Source organism: Haliotis cracherodii, unplaced genomic scaffold (assembly GCF_022045235.1).
Source record: "Haliotis cracherodii isolate W230 unplaced genomic scaffold, xgHalCrac1.p SCAF_3, whole genome shotgun sequence".
Lineage (NCBI taxonomy): Eukaryota > Metazoa > Mollusca > Gastropoda > Lepetellida > Haliotidae > Haliotis > Haliotis cracherodii.
The window spans coordinates 55,303,388-55,328,433 of NW_027266286.1; the positions used below are offsets into that span (position 1 = coordinate 55,303,388).

The 25,046-nt window shown below is 37.2% G+C and overlaps 1 protein-coding gene across 1 annotated transcript; it reads left to right on the forward strand.

Annotated features, from left to right (window-relative positions):
• Positions 1-267: 267 nt before the first annotated feature.
• LOC139475538 (uncharacterized) lies at positions 268-15,587 on the forward strand. Its single transcript, XM_071258727.1, has 6 exons — positions 268-379; positions 6,414-6,729; positions 7,003-7,125; positions 9,798-9,830; positions 10,150-12,986; positions 13,083-15,587. Exons 2-6 carry the CDS (start codon positions 6,426-6,428, stop codon positions 15,195-15,197), a joined length of 5,412 nt encoding a protein of 1,803 aa, XP_071114828.1. The 5' UTR covers positions 268-379; positions 6,414-6,425; the 3' UTR covers positions 15,198-15,587.
• Positions 15,588-25,046: the final 9,459 nt, after the last annotated feature.

The window sequence follows — 25,046 nt, forward strand, 5'->3', positions numbered from 1 at the left end:
CGAATAGGCGTCTTGTGGTGTAATCCGATATCAAATTTGTCCTCCTTTTTACCAGCTGACATGTATTGCACCACTGCTTGAAATATTACACGACAAGGCTGCCTCCTTTTTTAACTCCTACCGACGCGCTCTTTTCTTAGCCAATGGTTAATCTCCATTTCACAATGATAAAAGTTGCCAGGAAGCTTCGCGTGTTTATGACCTCAATATACCAAGATTAGTTTCAAGTAGTTTACACTCTAACGATCAGTACAAGCTGCACTGAAAGGGACTTTGGTGACATTTCTTTGCTGGGGAATGCATTGTCTGCTAACGACGACCTCCAGTATGTACAGACCAAAGGCTAAACTTCCGCTTCCATGAGGTCGGCTTCAACAAAGTGAGTGAGTGAGTATGCTTTTACGCCGCTTTTAGCAATATTCCAGCAATATCACGGCGGGGGACACCAGAAATTGGCTTCACACATTGTACCCATGTCGGGAATCGAACCCGGGTTTTCGGCTTGACGAGCGAACGCTTTAACCACTAGGCTACCGGACCGCCCAGGCTTCAACAAAGACAATCCTACATGTACCTGTATATAGAGTAATGGTCTACCTGATGTATGGTCAACACGTTTGTCTACTGAAATTGACAGTACTTTCCTTGAAGTTTTAGATTGATATTTTTAGAATTTGGTAGTTTATGACGACCTCAAACTTTGAATGTGTATGTATTTATTTCAGTTGAGAACTGTCACTGAAATAATAAAATCTTAATGAATTTATAAATAAACATACTTAAAGGCAAAGTAATTGAGATTGTGTTCTTATTTATCCGTCCGAAAGTTAAAAGCACAGACCTTAAAAGTTCAATTTGTTCCTTAGAGTTTTTAAGCTGTATGTTCGGGTTGACTGAATTTTAAAAAGACTCGAAACTCATAATTTAATTTTTTTTTCCCAGCAATTGTCCACTAAATAGGGATCCGGGGTTCGTTCCCCGCCCGCGTCATACCAGCAGACATTAAAAGACGATACTTGCTGTTTCCCTGCCTTCCGCTCGGCATTAAGGTGCTGGAAGAAGGGCTGGTCGGCTCGGAGTCAGTATACTGTGTTTGAGTGGGGTATTCATGTTAAACTGCGGCATGGTATCTCAGTGTGCTAGCACTATAAAATCGGCATCAGTCCAGACTAGTACAAGCACACACACACACACACACACATGCATGCATGCATGCATGTCGCTGTATAAGTGCAATAATCTTGAATACAGCGTTAAACCCCATTTCACCTCACCTCACCTCACCCTAAACGTTTACGACTCGCGTCACGCTCTGTATACATGTACACATGATTTAAACACCTTCCTTATCAACACGTGGTTAACCCAGATTTATTGTTTTATGTTGCCCTATCTTTCATCTCTGAAAACACTGAAATATATGTGACCCACCACTAGAAAGGGGGCCTTATGGGTGCTAGGATACAAGTGTGCTGTGACGTCATAAAGGAAGACATTTGACCTCAACTTAATTCCGTAAAAATGGCCATGCGTTCAGACTGTACAAATATCTTATTTTTCTCCCGTTCGTAATGAAATAGAAACATTATTTCAATACAAGTCAGCATTCATGTCGACGTTCAGTTAATCCGACATAATAATTAAAACTGCTATTATTACATAAAATGGGACTTTGCAAAAAATGAGTCCAAATGTTTGATGATATGTAATTCTGTAATAAGTATGAATTGAAGCTTGTGAATTTTACTTTTGTGTTCCCGAGCTCGAAGTACTGTAGTTTAAAATAGAATGAAAAGTCAAAAAGTTACTTTTCACCCATGAGGCCCCTCATCTCATGGTTGGTCACATATATTACAATGCATTAAATGCTCCGCTCATAACCTATAACTTGTATATGGTGGGCGGCTGACAAAATACAATAATAACCTCCAAGTCACTGTGACCGACGTTTCAAAACGAACAATACTCTGGCCAGTTTAGCTACTGATAAACTTTGAACAGTCAGCGTTGAGATAACCTAAAATTCGGTCAGTTGGAGTTGTGAAGATTAGGACAACCTGAATAACACATTTCATATTTTCAATGGACACATATTTTCGAAGTTCAAAACACACTTTATAATGAAACACTGTAACAGTTTGTAAATTTAAATGTAAATTCTCGTCTGTTGTTAATATAATTGTGTATATGTACTATATGTTATATAATAGTGTGTAAGTATATTACAAAGAGCTAAATTCAGGTATCAAAGGGCGGTAACACTCTGGGCTGATTTCTTTTTCCTATAATATGGCTGCTGTATATCTGTCGTCGAACTAGGCTCACACTGTTGAGCACGGAGGTAAGCGTTGTTATAAACTTGGTTCTCTGTGTTTTGTCTAAAGGTAATGAAGATTTTGTGTGGTGATTTTTACAAATATGACCAGAGACCATATCGGTCATATGGTCTCTGATAGCCGATATGGTCTCTGATAGGACCAAAAATAACTAACTCAAACACCCGCTAAGGGACTAAACACTACACCTGAGTGAAATGGACACGATCACATGTATGACATTGTGTATTACTACAAGCTAAATTACGATATCGAAGGGCTGACTTCTTTCCTACAAAAGAGGGTGCTGTACGTATATCGTCGAACAAGATACGTGGCTGTTGAGCACGGAGGTAAGTGTTGTTATGGTTCTGTGTGTATTGTCTAAAGTAATGGTAATGAAAAAAATTGAGTGGTAATATTTACAAAATTATTACCAGAGACCAATTAATTGAATACAAGCCATGTGATATAAACACTACACCTGAGTGACATTGGCACCGATCAAACATTGGTGTGTGCTGGTACATGTTTTACGACAATGTCGCCTTGCGTGATTTACGACGCATTTTAGAATAGCAACAGTGACGGTCATATTTTAGTGTGGTATATGGTCTCTGGGTAGAAATTGCCTTTGTTTACATGTTTACACAAATCCAACATTTAGCATTTATGTGCCAATTGTCAGTTCTTATAAATAAATAGGTAACAATAATAACTTCACCGACTGCTTATTAAACCAGGAAGTATGCATGGCATAATTTGCCTAGGATAATGGAAATACAAATGGAATCGTCAGTTTGCCATCGTGCCTTGTTGCTTTCCGAGGGTCAAGTTCCGACAAACACCAAGCATAATAGTTCTTTGAACCCTGAAGAGAATCACTGTCAGAGAGCCACCTATCATAATACATTACACGTATGGGCATCCTGCTGTATCCGCACCTCATTCATAAAGCCATGATGCTTCAGTCCCTTTAATGGCAAGCAGATGTTCATCTATTTAAATATTGAAGAAATGTCCGTGCGCATTTGTTTCCTGGATATCCATGCCATTTTTACATTTTGGTGCTATGATAAAAAGAAATTCATGAAAAATATTTCACTGATGAAATTTACTTTTCAGAAGGGTTGACTGTTTTCCAATTTAGATACACAAACTTATTAACCATTCAGTCAAACAACTGGTGAACGTGGTGTACGTCCAAAGAGGCCAATACATAACAGTGGTCTTTTGTTTGTAGTGATGCTCATGATTGGTCAGCAATGGTACAACAGTGATGACTTCGTATACTCAGAGACCATATACCATATCGATATAATACAAATAATACACATCTACTATAACTTAATATTTTCACATGTTGATCTTCGTATTTACTTCGACAACAGCAACACTAGTTTTAATAAATCTCTGTCTTAACACATTCTACATGTCATATTTCACATCAGCCAAATCTATACATTCTCTGAAGCGCCTGTACAGAATTGCTCTCATGACCCTGCGTTTTCCTACAGAAAAGAAACTGACATCGAGCGCTTGTAAAATATGATTTCTCAAACAGTACAGACACAAAGCAGTCAAGTCACTGCAGTCCTGTCCATTATCAGGGAAAGGGGTAACAGGTTACAAATAGCATTTCACTATCAAAAGCGTATAATACTTCCTGATAGTACACCATCTCTTATCGCAGTGACATATTACATAATACCAAATAAATAAGATGTTTATATAGAGGATTACCACTGTGTTCGGTTGTTACCGAATAATCTACACATGAGTGATTAATCTGTCACGATTAGAACGAGGCTTTGCCGAGTTCTAATTGTGGCAGATTAATCACGAGTGTGTAGATTTTTTCGGTAACAACCGAACACAGTGGTTAATCCTATTTCACCCATAACAATACGCCATAAAAAGTCGAGCTCGTTGTTGAAGATTTCCCGTGTTTAGTAACCACTTGGCATTCCCCCAGCCTCCCAGCTCAGTAAGACAACTGCACCATAAACAGGCAAAAAGGATCTAGCTAAGACAACTCACACGAGTTTTCCGTGACAGGCAAGCCAATTGTTAGCATTCATGTTATGTATTTTGTTAACTATTAAAAGCTGATGGGAGTAACGTTTTGAGAATTAGTTAATGTGATTTGATAAAACAAGGGCCCAAAGGAACTGTCAGCCGGATTGATCAGGCAAGATTCTATAAACACCAACTCAGGCAACTGATCAGCTGATTACATCTCCTGAAATTCATCAATGGATAGTAATATTGTTGGACGAATTTTCCTCTTTTAAACTAATTTTACAGTGAATAATTTATTATGTAAAATGATGATTATTTCATGTCATCTTTTTTTCTTTTTTTTTGTTCCTGAACATGGTGAGCACATGTGTTTTTATTGTATAAAAAAACTTACTCAGTGGACAACTTTTCTTTGGAACATACTATTTTAACATCATGACACCAAAACTGTTACTAAATGAGTCATCTAATTTCCCCATATTTGTGAATGACAAGAAACAGTGTGAATTTGACAAGCACAATAATTTATTGTGTGTGAAACATAAATACATAGGATATATGTAAACAATAAATTATCATTTCAGTTTTAATACCCTTGTAAGTTTACATTGTTATTTTACTGCAACAGTTACCTCCAAACTTTATTCTTTTGTTATTTTATGAGATTAGAAGTTAAGACTTACTGATAATATGTAAGTTAAAATTCAGATTTTCTTCTTTTTATCTTCATGAAAACAAGACATAATAATAAATATGTATTTTAGTGACCTGTTCATATGTGATTTTTTTGGTAAAAAGTATTGAAATTAAAATTAGACATTGCTGATGTAAAGAAATTAGGTTTATGGTAAAATGTTATAAGATGGCCTCTTGTTGGTCATTTTTTCATCACCCATAAATTTGAGTTTTTCTATACTTACCATGTCCTGAAAATTTACACATTAGAATAATTTAAGGTCTCTGATTAGAATAACGACACAGCTTTCCACTCCCAGGCCCAAAATTAGATTATGTGAAAAAAATAAACCACTGTAAAATTTGTTATGGGAGAATAATAAATACAAATACATTTCTTATTTTGTAATATGTCCAGTTTATCATCCCAAGAAATGCTAAATAATTATCATTAAAATTATGCTAGCTATGCATAGTGGGGCTCTTTATCTGCTATGATGATATAACAATTGCATTATTAAAGAAGTGGTTTTTTTTCAGTAATCATGGTAAATAATAAATCTTTGGTTTAAAGAATATACTTGAGACAATCCTAATTCTACATATCTTAATACATTGTATTATCTGTTAATTCTGAAAATAATTAACTGTGATATTGAGTGTCTACCTAAAACTAATGATATGAAATTAATTTTGAGATTGTTTCATCCTATCTAAAATACAAAATATATTTTAAGATGCATAAATGTACATCATTGTTGAAAAAAAATTGTTTTTGAAAAAAATACCTAATAAAGTTGATTGGTGCCCACCATCTTTATCTTCATCATTTTGTCTGCTCCCTATGATAAATCAAAATAGTTAAGAAAAAATATAAATACATATATTACTTTCTGGATTTTACTTAGATTTAGACACAGTTGCACTTGGTCGTGTTGAATTTCATAAACGGAAGTGAAAAACCCGTCTTAAATAGGGAGAAATAATTATTTTAAATGGTTATAACAACAGGATAATCCTAAAATCATTTAATGCTAGAACATAGGGACTAACGAAAATATTCTATCGGCATTGTAAATTCGGCAACAATGTCTAGAACAATACATAATACACTAATTCTGCATGTATTTAGCTATGACAATGAGCCATCATGATTAGTTATTGTGGACGCAAGAAAGAGAAAGTTAAATTCTAGGCTTGTCGTACGAGGCGACTCCATTATTTACAGACCACTCTTATTTAGTTGAAATATAGAGTTTGGCTTGAAAGAACAAACAAGCAAAACTCCAAAGAGCCAAGATATTGTCTTTGCGAAAAATTGAGAAGGAATGACTTTAAAGATCTAACAGAAAACAACAACCTATTCTTGTAACAAATTAATGTTAGATTGTATGTCATCAGGAAGTCCTTTCCATGGATCCTGAATGGTATGAAGACCCTGATGTCGTCCTATCTGAGGACGATGATGATGAAAAGGACGACAGTGATATGTCAGTAGAAAGTCAGCCAGAAAGTGGAGACAAAACATTCCCTGTGAAGGATGATGAAACCTCCGCCTGTGAGACACGCAGTGACTCTGACAGTGGAGAAGCTGCAATGTCTTTAGACATTGTCCATACTCCTCCCCGGAATCTGCAAACAGATGAGCTGTGTGAAGGTCGCAGGTTGTTGACAGTTGCTGGAAATGCCCTTGATGGAAGAGTCTTGCACTTTGGAAGTAAGTACTCACAATGTCGCCAGGACCATAAAACTTAATAAAATCACAATGTATTGTGGCACCGTATGTGTAACAGAAATCTTTAAACAGGTTGTCTTATCGTATTCCATTGTTATTGGTTATGAGGCCTGATGTTATAATCAGTATATTCGGAAATGTGATTCATAAAACAGAAAATCACTTCTGTTCTTGACAAAATGTTCATGTGGCAGTTGTATCTTAATTGTACACAATATACCAATCAAATAATCACTGTTGTTTTACTTCATCAAGAAGAGGATTGTGATGTGCAGATTCCAGAGGACACTGTCTTTAACACCAAGGGAAGGAACTCTCACAATGTTTTCAATCTCATGGGAAATACTGGCGTGAATGTCACATTCAAGGAAAACAAAGGTCAGCAAAAGTATTTTGAAATTATAATCCACGTTAGTATTTCTTCAGATCAGGAACATCCTAGAGATGTTTTACTTCCGCAGTCAGTCATTGTCATACGTAGATTCGATACTGCTAGTGGATCAGTCAGAATGTAGCATTTTAAAATGACATGGTAGACGTCTACTTTGAATACCATATACCTGTCTAAAAGTCAAGTAAGCTTTTGTCGTGGCCTGTTTGCACGTCGTGAACTGCTTATCAGAAACCACAAGACCAATGAAGCTGAAACTACTTTGATGTGTTTCCACTAATGACGATACATGATGACAAATTATAAAGGTTCAAATAGGCTATTGCACAGCATTTTGTTTTCAAAATGGAATAAAATTTGGCACGTGTAGTTAGTAGTATGGTACGATATATGTGTTCTACTTTTGCGATATTTTACGTTTTAAAATATACACAAAGAAAAAGGTTAAGCACGCCCCTATTTCTGAACCATGACAAATGGCAAAATCATGGCATGGGGTGACTGACCACAGGAGCTGGGCAATATTAATTTCATCGGATAGAACAAACATTTGACAACAAATAAAGAATGTATATAAGTGAAATGTGATTAAAATATACTGACGAAAACATCATGGTAACACAGGTACTATTTTTTAACTTAGCCAATACCTCGAAAAAAGTATGGAGCTTCAGGATTAATTAAATGAGTTACGTTTCATGTTAAAATGTTTCTTAAAGTCTCTACATGACATGACATGTGAAACAGATTATTAGCGGATATAACCGCCACGTGCCCGGATGACGCATTCTACCCCACGTCTCATGCCTCCAGTCAGACGTTGGATCTGTTGATGGGTCAACAACAACCACTCCTGATGCAATGCTGCTTCCAATGGGCGTTAATTGTGTTCATGATGATCTCGTGCCTGTATGTGCCGGCCCAGAATATCCCAAACATGTTCAAGGGGGTTCAAATGTTGGCTCATTGCTGGCCAGGGTAGAGTCGTTATTGCATTGACCCTCATGTAAACCACGGCTGCATGCGAACGATGAGGCCTGGCCTTGTCATCCATGTACTGGGGTCGAGTTGCACGAGGGTGGTTGTCAAAATGAGGAGCGACGACTGGTCTCAAAACGTCCCGGATGTACTGAGCCCCTGTTAAGTTGCCCCTTGGGGGGACCAAATCCAACCTGCAATCACGAGAGATAAACCCCCAAACCATTACCGAGCCCCCGCCGTATGCAACAGTCGGTTTAATGTTCCTGGGGATGTAGGCCATATTCCGGTGCCTCCAAACTCTCGTTCCTCGATCAGTAACGTGGAGCAAAAAACGACTTTCGTCTGACCAATGGATCCGTCTTCAAGTTCTCCGATTTCTGTTCTGTCGCGCAATAAACCATGCTAAACGAGCGGCTTTGTGGTGATCTCTCAACAAGGGATGCTGTATGATTCATCTAGCCCTCAGTCCTGCTGCTTTCAGCCGGTATCTGACGGTTCTGGTTCTGAACCGACGATTGGGCAACCACAGCTGTTTCAGACGAGTACTTGTTAAAAAGGGTTATCGGCGTATAGGTCCTGTACATCGCCGGTATGAGCATGTTTCTCGAGTAAACGGCTTACGACAGTATGATAGTACCCTTAATTCCGACCAATTGCATTACAATACATTCCTGCGTCATGCCGATTATTTGCCATCTTGTGTCGTTTGATAAACGCCTTCGTGTCATGGTCACACAATGTCATGGAATAACTCTTTAAAACCAAGCTTCAGAGAGCACTTTTTACGTTTGGATATACTGCTTTAAGAGATACTCGGAGGTAGCATGCTGCACGGGCATACCATGCATGGAACGTGAGCTTTCGTCACGCATGACTGACTACAACATCTCGATAAAACATAATTCTTCCCGTAATTATATCTTTCATGACTGTTACAAAAATTGGGACAAACAGCAATGAAATATATTAGGGTGCGCTTAACAATTTTTCTGTATATATTTTACCTTTGCACTTTGACCATCCCGTAAGATGAAACTACTCAATAAATTTGGCAAATGTATGGTTAGTAGTGAGGTTTAACACATACGTTTTAAATACTATTTTGGGGGTAATATTATTAAATGTCTTTTTAATTGATTTTATCATCCAAAACTGGCTCCCACGGGAGATATCGCTTGGGTGAGTTCAAGCTATGTCTACATATGTAGATATTGCTGCAATGAAATTCCATCACAATTCTTTGCAGACCGCTGTGACGTCATTGGTGAAGTGACTTCTCAAATGGCTCTGCCACTGAAGCTGTTAGCAGTATTTTTTTTACACTCAAGACACAGCTTATTACTGTCTACAAACTGAAAAAAGTTGATAAAAGTAGGAAAACTCCTCGGCATGCTTCAGAGTTTTTCCACACGAGTTGATATATTTGATATCAAAAGACAAGAGTTGAGATTTTCTATTCGTTGACATGTATACTGTTGACATATCCAGGTGAGCTTCAGTGCCATAGAACTATTGTTAACATATCTATTTGATTTTATATATTTCTAAATCCTGTATTTGCCTTGTGAATTGTGTGTGTTTCTTCCTTTCGTTTTGTGAGTGAGTGAGCTCATCACAATCCGTGTACGAATCTGACTACGTTAATGTTTGATACATGATTTCTTACTATATTATTCAGGAGGGGACACATCTGTATTGGACTCAATCATAGGTGAGTTGTGTTCATCTGATACTATTATGATTATTCACCTGTGGGGATTCCGGGTAAGGACAAAAGTCCCCAGCAACCTATACCTGTTGTAAAAGGTGACTAAATAAATGAATCGAACTGTAACAATGTTCATTCCATGTCATCGTACCCAAATTGCGTGGATCAATCCTCATGCTGTGAATCACTGAACTGTCTGGTCCTGACCTGATTATTTACAATATAGCTGGGATATTGCTGAGCATGGCGTTAAACAACAAAAAATCATACCAAGACATATGATGTCACATTATACATATTTTTTGTTGTTGTAATTTTTCAGACCATAGCAGGCTCAGACTTCTCGACATTGACGAGCGACTGCTTGTCAAAACTGATGCAATCAGTCAGCTCCAGAATCACTTGCTGCGTCATGGAAGGATTATAATCACTGGACGATCCGGTGAAGGGAAGACAACAGCATCTCTGTTTCTGCTGAAGGTTTTTTCATCGAAACATTCCCACACACCACTGATATTGACAGACCCTGGTCAGTGGGATCTTATTCCTGCATCACGTAAATCGAAACAGAAGTATGTTGTACTCATTGATGACATATTTGGCCAGTCAAATCTGGTACAGGATCTTCAGAATAGGTGGGAGAAAAAGTTTCCCATGATGATGCCCCTGGTAGAAGCAGTAATTGTGTCTCTTATTATAGTTTCCAGAACAAATATCTTTCAACTTTGTAAATCCCATCTCTTAACGTATACAGTATTCAAGAACTATTCAGCAAGAGAATTTACTTTGTTTTTTTCGGAAGAAGAGAAGCTTCGTGTTTTAGAAAATCATATCAAAACTTTTGCAAAAGACCTGAAGCTTACTGCAGAACAGAAGAATCAGATCATACAAACAGACCAACTGTTAGGATTCCCACAATGTTGCTATCTGTACGCCACCAGCAAACCGAAACATTCTGAAAGTGTTGCTTTCTTTACTGAACCAATGATGTACTTGTCAGACTCTATAAAGATCATGCGTGACAAAGACCCTCTGTCATACCTAGTTTTATTACTAGTGATGTTTTATGACGGGGTATTGCCAAAAAAAGTTTTTGACCCTTTTGGAGGGCAAACTGTGGATGAACACATCCTGGATAATATTGTTCAAATATGCTCAGTGAATCAAAAACCAACCCTTCGGAAAATAGAAGAGGTAACACGCAGTTTGTGTTCAGTATACCTATCCTGGAATGCAAGTAACAAACACTTTACATTCCTACATCGCTGCATTTATGATGTCATATTCCTTGAATTTTGCAAAGACAGTTTGTCAAAGGGAATTCAAATGTGTTCTATAAGTACTCTGCTCGAATATATCAGAACAAAACCTGCAGCTGACACAAGGTATGGTAGTGATTGGATTGTAATAGTTTCAGAAGATATGTATGATATTCTTGCTGAGAGGATAACAAAAGAACTTTTGTCTGACAATTGTCAGTTGGTAACTGCTCATCCTTGTTTGAAGGATACTGACTTCATTTTCTTTCTTACAAAATCCTACTGGGATGTGGAAACAAAAGCCCAAATAGCAACACACCCAGTAGAGAAACAAGTAGTTACTGCAACCATATACTTCACAGAAGAAACAATGGAAGTCCTGACCAACATATTCACCCAGGACACCCAGAAGGTCCTACCATTGCAGCAAACCACTTTGAAGTTATTTGAATATGAATCCATCACTTCATATCTAACTATGGCTGGAGCATATAATTTGGCACTTCATTTGCTCAATTCACTAAAGGCAACGGACGCTGGCCATTATGAAAAGACAAGACAAAGTATGTTTGTCTGTTCATTTTATAAATCAAACTCTGAAAATGTGACAGTTCTAATTGGACAAGATGCTGAGCTAACAACAGAATGCTTTATAGCGGCATGTGCAGCTGAGAAAGCACATTTAGGACTCTTTGATCTGGCTCTTGGTTGCATGAACGAAAATGATTCAGACATGGACACCCTACAAAATATGTTATCACTGTGCACAGAACGCCAACAATTCCCCTTTTTCAAGAGATTAATCAGAATGATATTGGAACCAAAAAGAATACAAGGGACATTTAGACAAATATTGTTGCAATTTCATAATGCAATTCCTACATTTCTTCTAACAAGAAATGGACAAGAAGAACAGTTCAATTTAATGGATATACTGACAGTGCTGAATGATGTGGAAATGGGAGATGTTACCGATGACTGTGTTCTCCTATCTGCAGGATGTAATGATACCTCAGCTTTGGAGGCTGCTATATTTCACCATGGAGGTAACGCTCACTGCAAAAATAAATGTCAGCAGACACCACTTCATCTTGCAGCAAAGTATGGATCTGAGCAAACTTTGGATTTCCTGTATCGGCTTTGTGGAAATCCCTCTCCTAGAGATACATATGGCTTTACACCTCTGCATTTTGCGGCACTATCCTCGTTTCATAGTTCCGAAAAGGTGCACATTGCACTGATTTGGAAGTCAAATATAACTGACAAAACGCTTACTGGAAAATCAGCCCTGACACTGGCTGTAGAAGCAGAAAATATTCCCTCTATAGACAGGTTAATAATGTCAATCAAAGAACATGGTTTACAATGCGAATACCCCATGCACGTTGCCGTGTCTGCTCTGATCTGTACACTACAAAGATGTCATACCACCACAGATGTTGCCATAGAGCAACACAACAAAGCTAAGATGATAGCAGTGTTGCAGCACCATGGATATTCGTTACTGGATGTAGATAACAAAAACACAACCTCTCTACAAATGATTGTGAAATCAGGTACCGTAGATTTATTGACATATTTACTACAATTTTCCAACGTAAACAAATGTGTCATTCGAGATACGGAAGTACATGTTACCATTGACAGTTTGAAGTCCCTTATTTACTGTGCTGCTGAACATGGTCATCTGAAAGTTTTCAGATATTTCTTTGAAAAGATGTCTTTCCAAACTGATAACCACGTAGAGGACAATGTGAAGTCCGCTCTGTGTAATGCAGCTGAGAAAGGTCACCTCAACATTGTCCAGTACTTTGTGGAGAAGGATGAGGATGTGAATATAAAAGATGAAAGTGGTGTGTCGCCTCTGTGCATTGCAGCTAAACATGGTCATTTGAAGATTGTCAGATATCTTTATCTGAAAGGTGCTGATATGAGTATTGCGTCAACATATTGGGATCCACTTCTGATCAGTGCCGCTAACAATGGCTACCTTGAGATTGTTAAGTTTTTGGTAGAGGGAGGTGTTGATGTGAATGTGACAGATGAAAATAGACACTCACCCCTGTGCTGTGCTGCTCGAAATGGCCACACTGACATTGTCCAGTACTTGGCAGAGACAGGTGCTGATGTGACTATTAAAGATGAATATGGGAACTCACATACCTGCATTACAGCTGAAAATAGAGAGACTAAAAGTAAGAAGTCTTTGGGAGAGGAAGATGTTGATGTGAATATTATAGATACATATGGGATCGAACCCCTCTGGTGTGCGGTTGGAAATGGTCACATTGGAATTGTTCGATACTTGGTGGATAAAGGTGCCAGTGTGCATGAGGTAGATGCTTATGGGAACCCACTCCTGTGTAAGGCAGTTGAGAGTGGAAACACTGAGATAATCAGGCTACTTGTGGAGAAGTGTGTTGATGTAAACACATCAGATACATTCTGGACATCAGTTCTGCAGAGGGCAGCTGAACGTGGTAACACTGAGATGGTCAGGCTCCTTGTGGAGAAAGGTGTTGATGTAAACACACCAGATACTTTCTGGACATCAGTTTTTGAGATGGAAACTGAACGTGGTAACACTGAGATGGTCAGATTCCTTTTGGAGAAATGTGTTGATGTAAATATAACAGATACATTCTGGACATCAGTTTTGCGGAGGGCTGCTGAACGTGGTAACACTGCGATGGTCAGGCTCCTTGTGGTGAAAGGTGTTTACCTTAACACACCAGATACATACTGGACATCCGTTTTGCAGAGGGCAGCTGAACTTGGAAACACTGAGATGGTCAGATTCCTTGTGGAGAAAGGTGTTGATGTAAATATAACAGATACATTATGGACATTAGTTCTGCAGAGTGCAGCTGAACATGGTAACACTGAGGTGGTCAGACTCCTTGTGGAGAAAGGTGTTGATGTAAACATGAAAGATACATTCTGGACATCAATTCTGCAGAGGGCAGCTGAACGTGGTAACATTGAGATGGTCAGATTCCTTGTGGAGAAAGGTGTTGGTGTAAACATAACAGATACATTCTGGACATTATTTTTGCAGTGGGCGGCTGAACGTGGTAACATTGAGATGGTCAGATTCCTTGTGGAGAAAGGTGTTGGTGTAAACATAACAGATACATTCTGGACATCAGTTTTGCAGAGGGCAGCTGAACTTGGTAACACTCAGATGATCAAACTCCTTGTGGAGAAAGGTGTTGATGTAAACATGAAAGATACATTCTGGACATCAATTCTGCAGAGGGCAGCTGAACTTGGTAACATTGAGATGGTCAGATTCCTTGTGGAGAAAGGTGTTGGTGTAAACATAACAGATACATTCTGGACATTATTTTTGCAGAGGGCAGCTGAACGTGGAAACACTGAGATGGTCAGATTCCTTGTGGAGAAAGGTGTTGGTGTAAACATAACAGAGACATTCTGGACATCAATTTTGCAGAGGGCAGCTGAACTTGGTAACACTGAGATGGTCAGAAGTCTTGTAGAGAAAGATGTTCATGTGAATATAACAGATACATTCTGGACATCAGTTTTGCAGAGGGCAGCTGAACTTGGTAACACTCAGATGATCAAACTCCTTATGGAGAAAGGTGTTGATGTAAATACATGTATACATGGACACACACCTCTTTGCAGTGCAGCCGTTAATGGACACATTGATACTGTCCGTTTTCTTGTTGAGATTCGGTATGTCCTTGTCCTTCTGTGCACTGCAGCAGAAAATGACAACATTGAGATAGTCAAGTATCTTTTAGACAAAGGGGTTTATCTTGAGATAATGAATACATATGGTAACTTTCCTCTTTGCACAGAAGTTGCAAATCAACACTTTCAGATTCTTCAGTATCTTGCCAAAAGAGGTGTTAATGTGAATATGAAAGGTAGTTGCTGGAATATACTTTTATTCACTGCAGTTGCCAAAGGACGCACTGAGGTTTTCAAGTATCTTGTTGAGAGAGGTGCTGATGTTAATATGACAGATAGCCATGGCAAATCGCTAATGTGCATTGCAGCTGAAAAAGGTCATATTGAGATTGTCAAGTATCTTCATCAAAAAGGTGTTCCTGTGAATATCACAAAGGACAATTTGAGATAACTTGGCCACGACTACATTGTCAGTTATCTGACTGAAAAAAAGACAAGTCACATCTGACACCAAAAACAGTTATATCTTTGAAATAGAATCAAAGGTGGTGTGAAAATGCAAAGAACATCGGTCAAAATATTTTGATGAAAATATATCCCAAGGACAGAGCAATGTTAACATTTAACATCCCATCGGCATTATTTCAACAATATGGCGACCACACATGGGGTTCAGAGGCACTTTCACACAGTCAGTAGCGAGTGTGTCCACCTTGTGTTTTGTTTCAGGCCCTCATTGGGGCAGTAAACGTGAAAGATGCTGAAGGCCTGGAAAATGGCATTCCATATCTGAGGAAAGATAATCCACAGTTTCGGAAACGTTATTGTCATCCCAGATATAATCAAAGGCTCCGATTGTACTTAACCCTGCGATCCAGGGTAGAATAGGTCTTCAGCAACCCATGCTTGCCGTCAAAGGCGTCTATGCTTGCCGTTAGAGGCGACTGACGGGATCGGGTGGTCAGGCTCGCTGACTTTGTTGATACATGTCACCGTATCCAAATTGCGTGGATCGATACTGCTGATGTCAATCACTGGATTGTTTTGGCCAGACTCGATTATTGACAGACCGCCGTCATATAGCTGGAATATTGCTGAGTGCAGCATTAAAGAACAAACAAGCTAGCAAGTACTTAATCCTGCGATAAAATATACTTTTTAATTACGTCATAATGAGCTGACGTCATGGTGCTGTTAAAATTAACTCCCCCCGAAAACACTGTGCCCGTGCCACAGTAAACACAAAGTTGTCCGGGGCGGGCGTTGGTGCCCAAGGAATTATGGCTGTCTGTTGGCACAGGCATAAACAATTCCAGTCATGTTGCTCAGTGTAGGACTTTTAGCAACATAATGCAGTTAAACTAAACGATCGCTGTTGCTTTTCCGCCGCCATGTTCGTCCCACGGCGCCGCCATATCACGCCCCAGATTGTTGATTCACGCCGATATCCTAACGTGCAACCAACTCAGTGAGCACACTATTTCAGTACCGCAGTCATCTAATATTAGTTGTGGAAACAGGGTTGCAACTTTTATGACAGAAAACACTTCAACTAAAAATAAACAGTGACACCGGACGTCGGCTATGTTTATAGTTCTTAGCTCGACGCTACAATGCACTTGTGCACGCTTTCGAGTCATGTGATTGAACTCAAGCAAATTATTATAAAACTTTGAATTCAAATTACACTTATTGCTGCACGAGAATGCGAATAATCAAATACTGAACGGATTATGAAATGTGACTTATATAACCATATTCTACCCATTTTAGGATGTTGAGATGTATACTTCTTCTCTTAACGATAGGGCGCAGGCAGTCAGGTGGAATAGCCCACCAGTTAGCTCTGTTCGTTGGTTTTCAAATTATGTCGCTGCTTATGGAAGATCTAGTTTTAAACCCACCTAGGATAATGCATAAGATTAGTCTTAAATTCAGCATCTTATAAAAGTAATAGTTTGCTCTACCCCCATGCACCAACATGATTAAACTATGACAGTACAGTACTGTATTAGGGGACGGTCGGGTAGCCTAGTGGTTAAAGCGTTCGCTCGCCACGCCGAAGACCCGGGTTCGATTCCCGACATGGGTACAATGTGTGAAGCCCATTTCTGGTGTCCCCCGCCGTGATATTGCTGGAATATTGCTAAAAGCGGCGTAAAACCATACTCACTCACTCAGTACTGTATTACATCACACATGGGGGTAGAATAACTCTATTTCTTTAAATACATGTTCTAGAAATCCATTTATTGGGTATACAAATATGTGTTTACTATGTTATTGTAGGTTCCACCTTGGGGGACCTCTATCATCATTTCTGCACTAAATACCCCTTAGAGTGGTTTTCTTTAATAAACACATCCTCTGAATATAACCCTTTATATCCCTAATTAGGTAATTATAGTAAGAGAATATCTTTGTTGCAAATACATTATTATTATTGTCACATTTATTGCACTGATTATACCTTTATGTGTCATTCATTACTTTAATTTCCTTTTATGCTGTATGTAGTTGATAGTAAATATGTGTGTACACTATTAAAAAAAACATAGCATATAGTTCATAGTAAATATGTGTGTACATTATTTAAACAAAACATAGCATAATGTTTATATTAAATATGTGTGTACATTATAAAAACAAAACATAGTATATAGTTCATAGTAAATATGTGTGTACATTATGAAAACTAAACATTGTACATAGTTCATAGTAAATATGTGTGTACATTATTAAAACAAAACATGGTACATAGTTCATAGTAAATGTGTTTGTTCATTATCAAAACAAAACATTGTATATAGTCCATAGTATATATGTGTTTACATTAGTAAAACAAAGCATGGTATATAGTTCATAGTGAATATGTTTGTCCATTATTAAAACAAAACATAGCATATATTTCATAGTAAATATGTGTGTCCATTATTGAAACAAAGCATGGTATATAGTTCATAGAAAATATGTGTGTACATTATTCAAACAAAACATGGTACATAGTTCATAGTTAATATGTATGTACATTATTAAAAGAAATCGGGATGTAGTTCATAGTAAATATGTGTGTACATTATTAAAACAAAACATGGTACATAGTTTATAGTAAATATGTTGCTTCATTATTAAAACAAAACATAGTATATATGTGTTAACATTAGTAAAACAGAACATGGCATGTTGTTCATAGCAAATATTTGTGTACATTATCAAAACAAAATATAGTATACAGTTCAGAAATCGGGATGTAGTTCATAGTAAATATGTGTGTACATTATTAACACAGAACATAGCATGTTGTCCATAGTTAATATGTGTGGACATTATCAAAACACAGTATATTATATAGTTGATAGTAAATATGTGTGTACATTATTAAAACAAAAGAGTGTATATAGTTCTCAGTAAATAGATGTGTACATTAGTAAAACAAAACATAGTATATAGTTTATAGTAAACATGTGTGTACGTTATTAAAACAAAGCATGATATATAGGTCATAGTGAATATGTGTGTACATTATTAAAACAAAACATGGTATATAGGTCATAGTGAATATGTGTGTACATTATTAAAAACAAAACATGGTTCATAGTAAATATGTGTGTACTTTATCAAAACAAAATATAGTATTTAGTTCATAGTAAATATGTGTGTACATTATCAAAACAAAACATAGTACATAGTTCATTGAAAATATGTGTGTACATTATTAAAACAAAACAGGATGTAGTTCATAGAAAATATTTGAGTACATTATTAAAACAAAGCATGGTATATAGTTCATATAAAATATGTGTGGACATTATCAAAACAAAACAGGATGTAGTTTATAGAAAATATGTGTGCACATTATTAAAACAAAGCATGATATATAGGTCATAGTGAATATGTGTGTACATTATTAAAACAATACATGGTTCATAGTAAATATGTGTGTACATTATCAAAACAAAACATGGTACATAGTTTATAGTAAATATGTTGCTTCATTATTAAAACAAAACATAGTATATATGTGTTAACATTAGTAAAACAGAACATGGCATGTTGTTCATAGCAAATATTTGTGTACATTATCAAACAAAATATAGTATACAGTTCATAGTAAATATGTGTGTACATTATTAAAACAAAACATAGTACATAGTTCATTGAAAATATGTGTGTACATTATTAAAACAAAACAGGATGTAGTTCATAGAAAATATTTGAGTACATTATTAAAACAAAGCATGGTATATAGTTCATACAAAATTTGTGTGGACATTATCAAAACAAAACAGGATGTAGTTTATAGAAAAAATGTGTGCACATTATTAAAACAAAGCATGATATATTTGTCATAGTGAATATGTGTGTACATTATTAAAACAAAACATGGTTCATAGTAAATATGTGTGTACATTATTAAAACAAATATAGTATATAGTTCATAGTAAATATGTGTGTACATTATCAAAACAAAACATAGTACATAGTTCATAGAAAATATGTGTGTACATTATTAAAACAAAACAGGATGTAGTTCATAGTAAATACGTGTGTACATTATTAAAACAAAACATAGCATATAGTTCATAGTGAATATGTGTGTACATTATTAAAACAAAACATAGCATATAGTTCATGGAAAATATGTGTGTACATTTTTAAAACAAAGCATGGTATATAGTTCATAGAAAATATGTCTGGACATTATTAAAACAAAACAAGATGTAGTTCATAGAAAATATTTGTGTACAATATTAAAACAAAGCATGGTATATAGTTCATAACAATATGTGTGGACATCATCAAAACAAAACAGGACGTAGTTTATAGAAAATATGTGTGTACATTATTAAAACAAAACATGGTACATAGTTCATAGTAAATATCATGGTTCATCATTAAAACAAAACATAGTATATGGTCCATAGTATGTATTTGTTTAAATTAGTAAAACAGAGCATGGCATGTTGTTCATAGCAAATACGGGTGTACATTATCAAAACAAAATGTAGTATATAGCTCATTGAAAATATGTGTGTACATTTTTATAACAAAACAGGATGTAGTTCGAAATAAATACGTGTGTATATTATCAAAAAAAAGCATAGTATATATTTCATAGTAAATATATGTTTACATTATTAAAACTTAACAGACTCAAATTATATAATCCAAATGTGATAACCATGTACACATTATGGTGTAGTGAAAGCATCTTATATATATACATGCCCTTCCTGTTCAGGTTGACAGGTATCTAAAGTCAGTATCCACGTACTCAAAACACAGAGTAGAAGTTTCCTAGGATCATCTCCTACTACACTAATTTGATACTTATAGTAAGAATATATCTTCGTTACAAATACTTAAATTATGCTTATAGATACATTGCACCTGATTAGTTATTGAAATGGCATTCAGACGCTTGAGTGTTTTCATATTGTATATTGTTCATCCGATATGTCTACATTTTTTTACAAACACAACATAGAGTCCCGAGTGGTATATGATCCAAATGTGACAGACATGTGTAACAAATATCGTGCATACGAGTCTCGACACAAGCAAGAAACGGCTTAGGTTCACAATACTTGGTATACATGACATCACATTTAGATTATTTACGGATCGGGACTCTATGTTATGCAAACTTTGCCCTAGGCATATGTTCTAAGTTAATCTGGTGATATATATATGTAAAGATCATATGAAAAGTGACTCTATTTGGTTAGGGTGGTTTTCGAAGATGAATATCACATTTTGCTTGTTTATCGTTCATGCAATGTATTTATTATAACTGACAGTGGTGTTATTATAATAAATCTATACGTGTACACTATGTAGGAACTTTTGGGATATAGATGAAGTCTTGATCATATGTCTAGCTGTATGTAGTGTATGTCAATCGGACCCTCTACAGCATGTAACTAACTAGTTTGTGTATTATAAGGTTATCGACTTCTTGGTAACATGAATGAAACAGTGTATGTACATGTAGGAATGATTACCATGTATTCAATCTTCCAGACTTACATGGCACGTTTTGTCGAGAAGTAACAATTAGCTGGTGTTTGGGATATTTTGTGATAAGACATTTTAAAACTCTTTGCAACATGTCTACAGAAGTCTACAGAGTATATATTTTTCAATGTTATGTTAAAATGTAAAGAGCTATCACACATTTCAAGAGTTTTTTATATAATTGTATCCTACACCTTTGTGGCAAGTTTACACTGACTTTCTAGGCTCCAATGTTGGTAGTTTTGGTAGTTTTGTCATACAAGTATTTATCCATTCGTAGATTATGTGCATTTACACCATGACAAATAATGTTAAGAATCCCTTCTGGACACACTGATTTTCGTCGTTATTGTCAGAAACAACTGAGTAGGGACACTGTCTTATTTGTGAACATGTTATGTTGAGCACCGGTAAAAGCAAAATCCAAGCACAAGGTCGTCCAAGTGGCGTGGCTGTTTTGGATGTGGAGCAAGTTTGATTGGCCTTTTGCTTTACCCTTTGAAAGAAGGGTCTTGATTCATAACTTTATAATTATGTCAAAAATTTACATTTTCCATGTTGTCCAAAGACGATTTATTTCGATTTGAAAGTATAATTCTACAGTAACAATAATCAGCTGTTGTTTTCAAATTCGAACAACTAATTGGTTTGTAATTGTTGGTCATTTCATTATACATAAGCATCATAATAGCTCTGTATCTTGTTCTTTATGTACAATAAAAGTAAAACCATTTGTACGGATCAGTGTTAATAAACTCATTTGCAGCATTTGAAACACGTGCACATATAATTAAAAGCTAGCCCATCCTGCTAAATGTATGTACGTACATTCTTTGAAGTTTTTCATGACCGAAATGTATTTATAGACTTAGATGCTGTCCGGTATCACAGTTGATATCAAATCAGTTAAAGGAGCTAGGCTAGAGAGGTATTTTTGTTTCACAGAACACTAATAAAATCATTTTTGTTTGCTGATGATATATCTTTAATTGATGGTTGTGTTATTGGCTTGCAAAGAAAGCTAGATATGTTTTGTAATAACTGGGACTTAGACCTTAACATGAATATATCTTATATTTTGAAAAACTCAGAAACTATGGTTACTTAAATAAAACTAAGAAGTGGCACTATAGAGGTTCGCAAATGGGAGGGGTAACAAATGATTGATCAACCTCAGTTGGAATGAAATTGTGCAATCAAAGGTAATGTAAGCTCAAAGTAAACAATGGTGGGATAAGAAATTTCATTTTCAAAAGTTGTCTGAAATGTCACCAAAACATTGTCAGACACACTACAAGTTCATTGTCGACACAGTTGCACTCAATAGCGTGTATGACCTCCAGCTGCCTCAATGCGTGCTGTGATACGCCGCCTCATCGATGACGTCAGTCTTCTGATGACGTGGACTGGAATCCGTTGCCACTCGTCTCTCAGGGCCTGCTGTAATTCTTGTCTGTTGACGGGAGGCTGATAGCGTGCTCTAATCTGTCTGTCAAGATGGTCTCACAGATGTTCAATACGATTTATATCGGGTGAGTGGGCAGGCCAGGGCAAAACGTCAACGTTCTGCTGGTTTAGAAAGTTCCGAGGCAGTCTTGCAGTATGCGGCCTGGCATTGTCGTGTTGAAACAATGACACCTTCCCCGTCGAATACACGCCGGAGCCAAACGTTCCCCTCTGCGTCGATAAACTCGTTCTCTGCCATTATTTCGAAACAAGTTAAACCGACTTTCATCAGTAAACAGCACTCGAAGCCAATTTCTCACTTGCCAGCGTCGAACCTGCCTCGCCCATCGCAGTCTCAGGCGTCGATGTTGAGCAGTCAGTACCATTCCTCGGAAAGGACGATACGCTCGGAATCCAGCAGCACGAAGTCGTCGTAGTACTGTGCGTTGGCTAAGGGGATGTCCCAACGCTAATGCTTCCGTCGCCGTCGCCGTCGCCGTTACGAATCTGTTTTGCAGGTGAATTAGCCATATCTGACCGTCTTCCAGTGGTGTTGTCACTCGGGGTCGACCCGGTTCTAGGCCTGCCCTGTGTCCACCCTGTCTGCCTGTACCGTTGAATCAGCCTGGCTACTTTCAATGGTGTACAACCAAGCCTTCTGGCAAATTGGACCTGTGTTGCCCCCATTTCGGCCATACCGATGTCACTCTCTCTCTCTCTCTCTCTCTCTCTCTCTCTCTCTCTCTCTCTCTCTCTCTCTCTCTCTCTCTCTCTCTCTCTGCTCCTGTGACAGTCGTGGCATTTCTTTTGTGTGCTTTTATCACTTGTGGTTATACCCTGCAGACGAACGCATTTATACAGTTAACATGCACGTGCAGTTTATGCCATAGGCGGGAAACCCTGTCACCATTTTTTTGTCACCGCACGAGCGCCGTCAAAGGTGGCGCGTTCGGGTGAGGTGTTTTTTAGTACCTGTTCCTGGACAGTCACATTCCCAATACCCACTTTCCACTAGTTATCGCTATTTTTAGGAACATTACAAATTACCAACCTATACTTTCTTTTGACGCTGAGTTTATTTAGCTCTTTTCGTCTGGATTAGTTTGGTCTGCAAGAAAGGCAACGTTTCATGTGTATTCTCTACTTAAAAGATATCGATCACTGTTGTGACAATCTTTGAGACTAAGATAGCTCCTATTTTAATGTATAGCTTCGAGACATGAGGTTTCGTCTTTTAAACGTCATTTTTGTGTATCTGAAACAGTTTCAAATACGACTGTGCTTGGAAAGGTTGGAAGGCATTATTTGTGTGAAATATAATTTACACGTTGTATCAAGTATTGGTGTAGATCGAAAACGATATTCACGTGCGTGTTATGAAACGCTGAAAATATTTGATGAAAATGGTTAAATAACAAAAATCTATGTTTCTTTTTCCAACTGGGTTCCCCTATGTTTTGATTGCCCAAGATTGTGGAAATGTAGACCATTTTATTCATCAATTTGTACGGTCCGAAGTACCAGACTTGGCATGACAAAGTTACTTACTCAACTTATCTAAATACGTACTCCTTTAATATAACAATTATTGAACCTGGAAGATATGCATTACTTCTTGCAAATAGAGAGGAACTTGTCTGAATGATATGTAACTTTCGTTGATTGTCACACAAATTGAAAATTCAACAATGTTGCTATCGTTCCTCAAATGACATTGATGCACTTATTTGTAGAATGTGAAATTTGCAGCGCATAGCAAATGAATATCACTTTTTCTTGTTTGCCCTTTTTATCAAGTATCAAGTATATTGCTGCGCACATTACTTTTAGTCTCATTGAATTATGTACTATGGACCATGAGGATGAAATATTAAATAAAATATATCATTTGTCATTTATCTTTTTATTGTTGTTTAACACTGAGTCATATAACAGCTACATGTATATGACGGACGTCGGTAAATAATCGGGCATGGATCAGACAATCGAGTGATTGACATCATAAACATCGCCCTACAGAACTGGGCGACAACCAAGTCAGCGATTTTCACTCGATTTCGTTAGTCATCTGTAGCATAACGGTAAGCATTGGTTGATGAAAACTACTTCTCTACCGGATCATAATGGGGCACATTTATTTAAGAGAAAATGCAACACGCACAGTCGGATACAAGCGACCGAAGAGGAGGCCACGGGATAGCCGACATTAGATGTCCGGCAAACTCATTTTTTCAAAGAATTCTTTCGACATAACTTTGTCTTGGGCCTTGGATGATTGCCGACCGAAGGGCAATATATCGCCTACACCAAAAATGGTGTAGAGTACAAATAGCTACAAAATCAGAATATTGGGATCGTCGGTTTTTGTTTTATTTCTTCGAGCCGTTCTGGAAGCCAGAGGTCAAGAGATCGTTACGCAAGTGCACAGTTGGCAACACGTGCAACGAATAAATTCTACGGACACAACAAGTCAATGACACTGTTGGGATGTTGTGGTGTTTGGGTATGAAATATAAGGTTGTTCGGGTGCTCATAATATGGTCGGAATCGTACAATCAACTCTGTTTTGGTGGAAAAGTCTTGTGAACATGAAAAGGGTTTTGTCGCTTTTGTTCATCAAAGCAACTTCAGACTGCCTGGTTTACGGGAGTAGTTCTTTATCTTTTCTATAATAAAGCTTGTACACTCCGAGCAAGTGACTTTTTGTATTAATAGATTGCGTGACACTTACAAAAGTATGATCTCAATATGAACGAGTCTTTGTTGACTAAACGACTGATTTATTCCTACACACGTAGTTTGGACAGCCCAGTTCGTCTGCCAAATCTGGTTCATC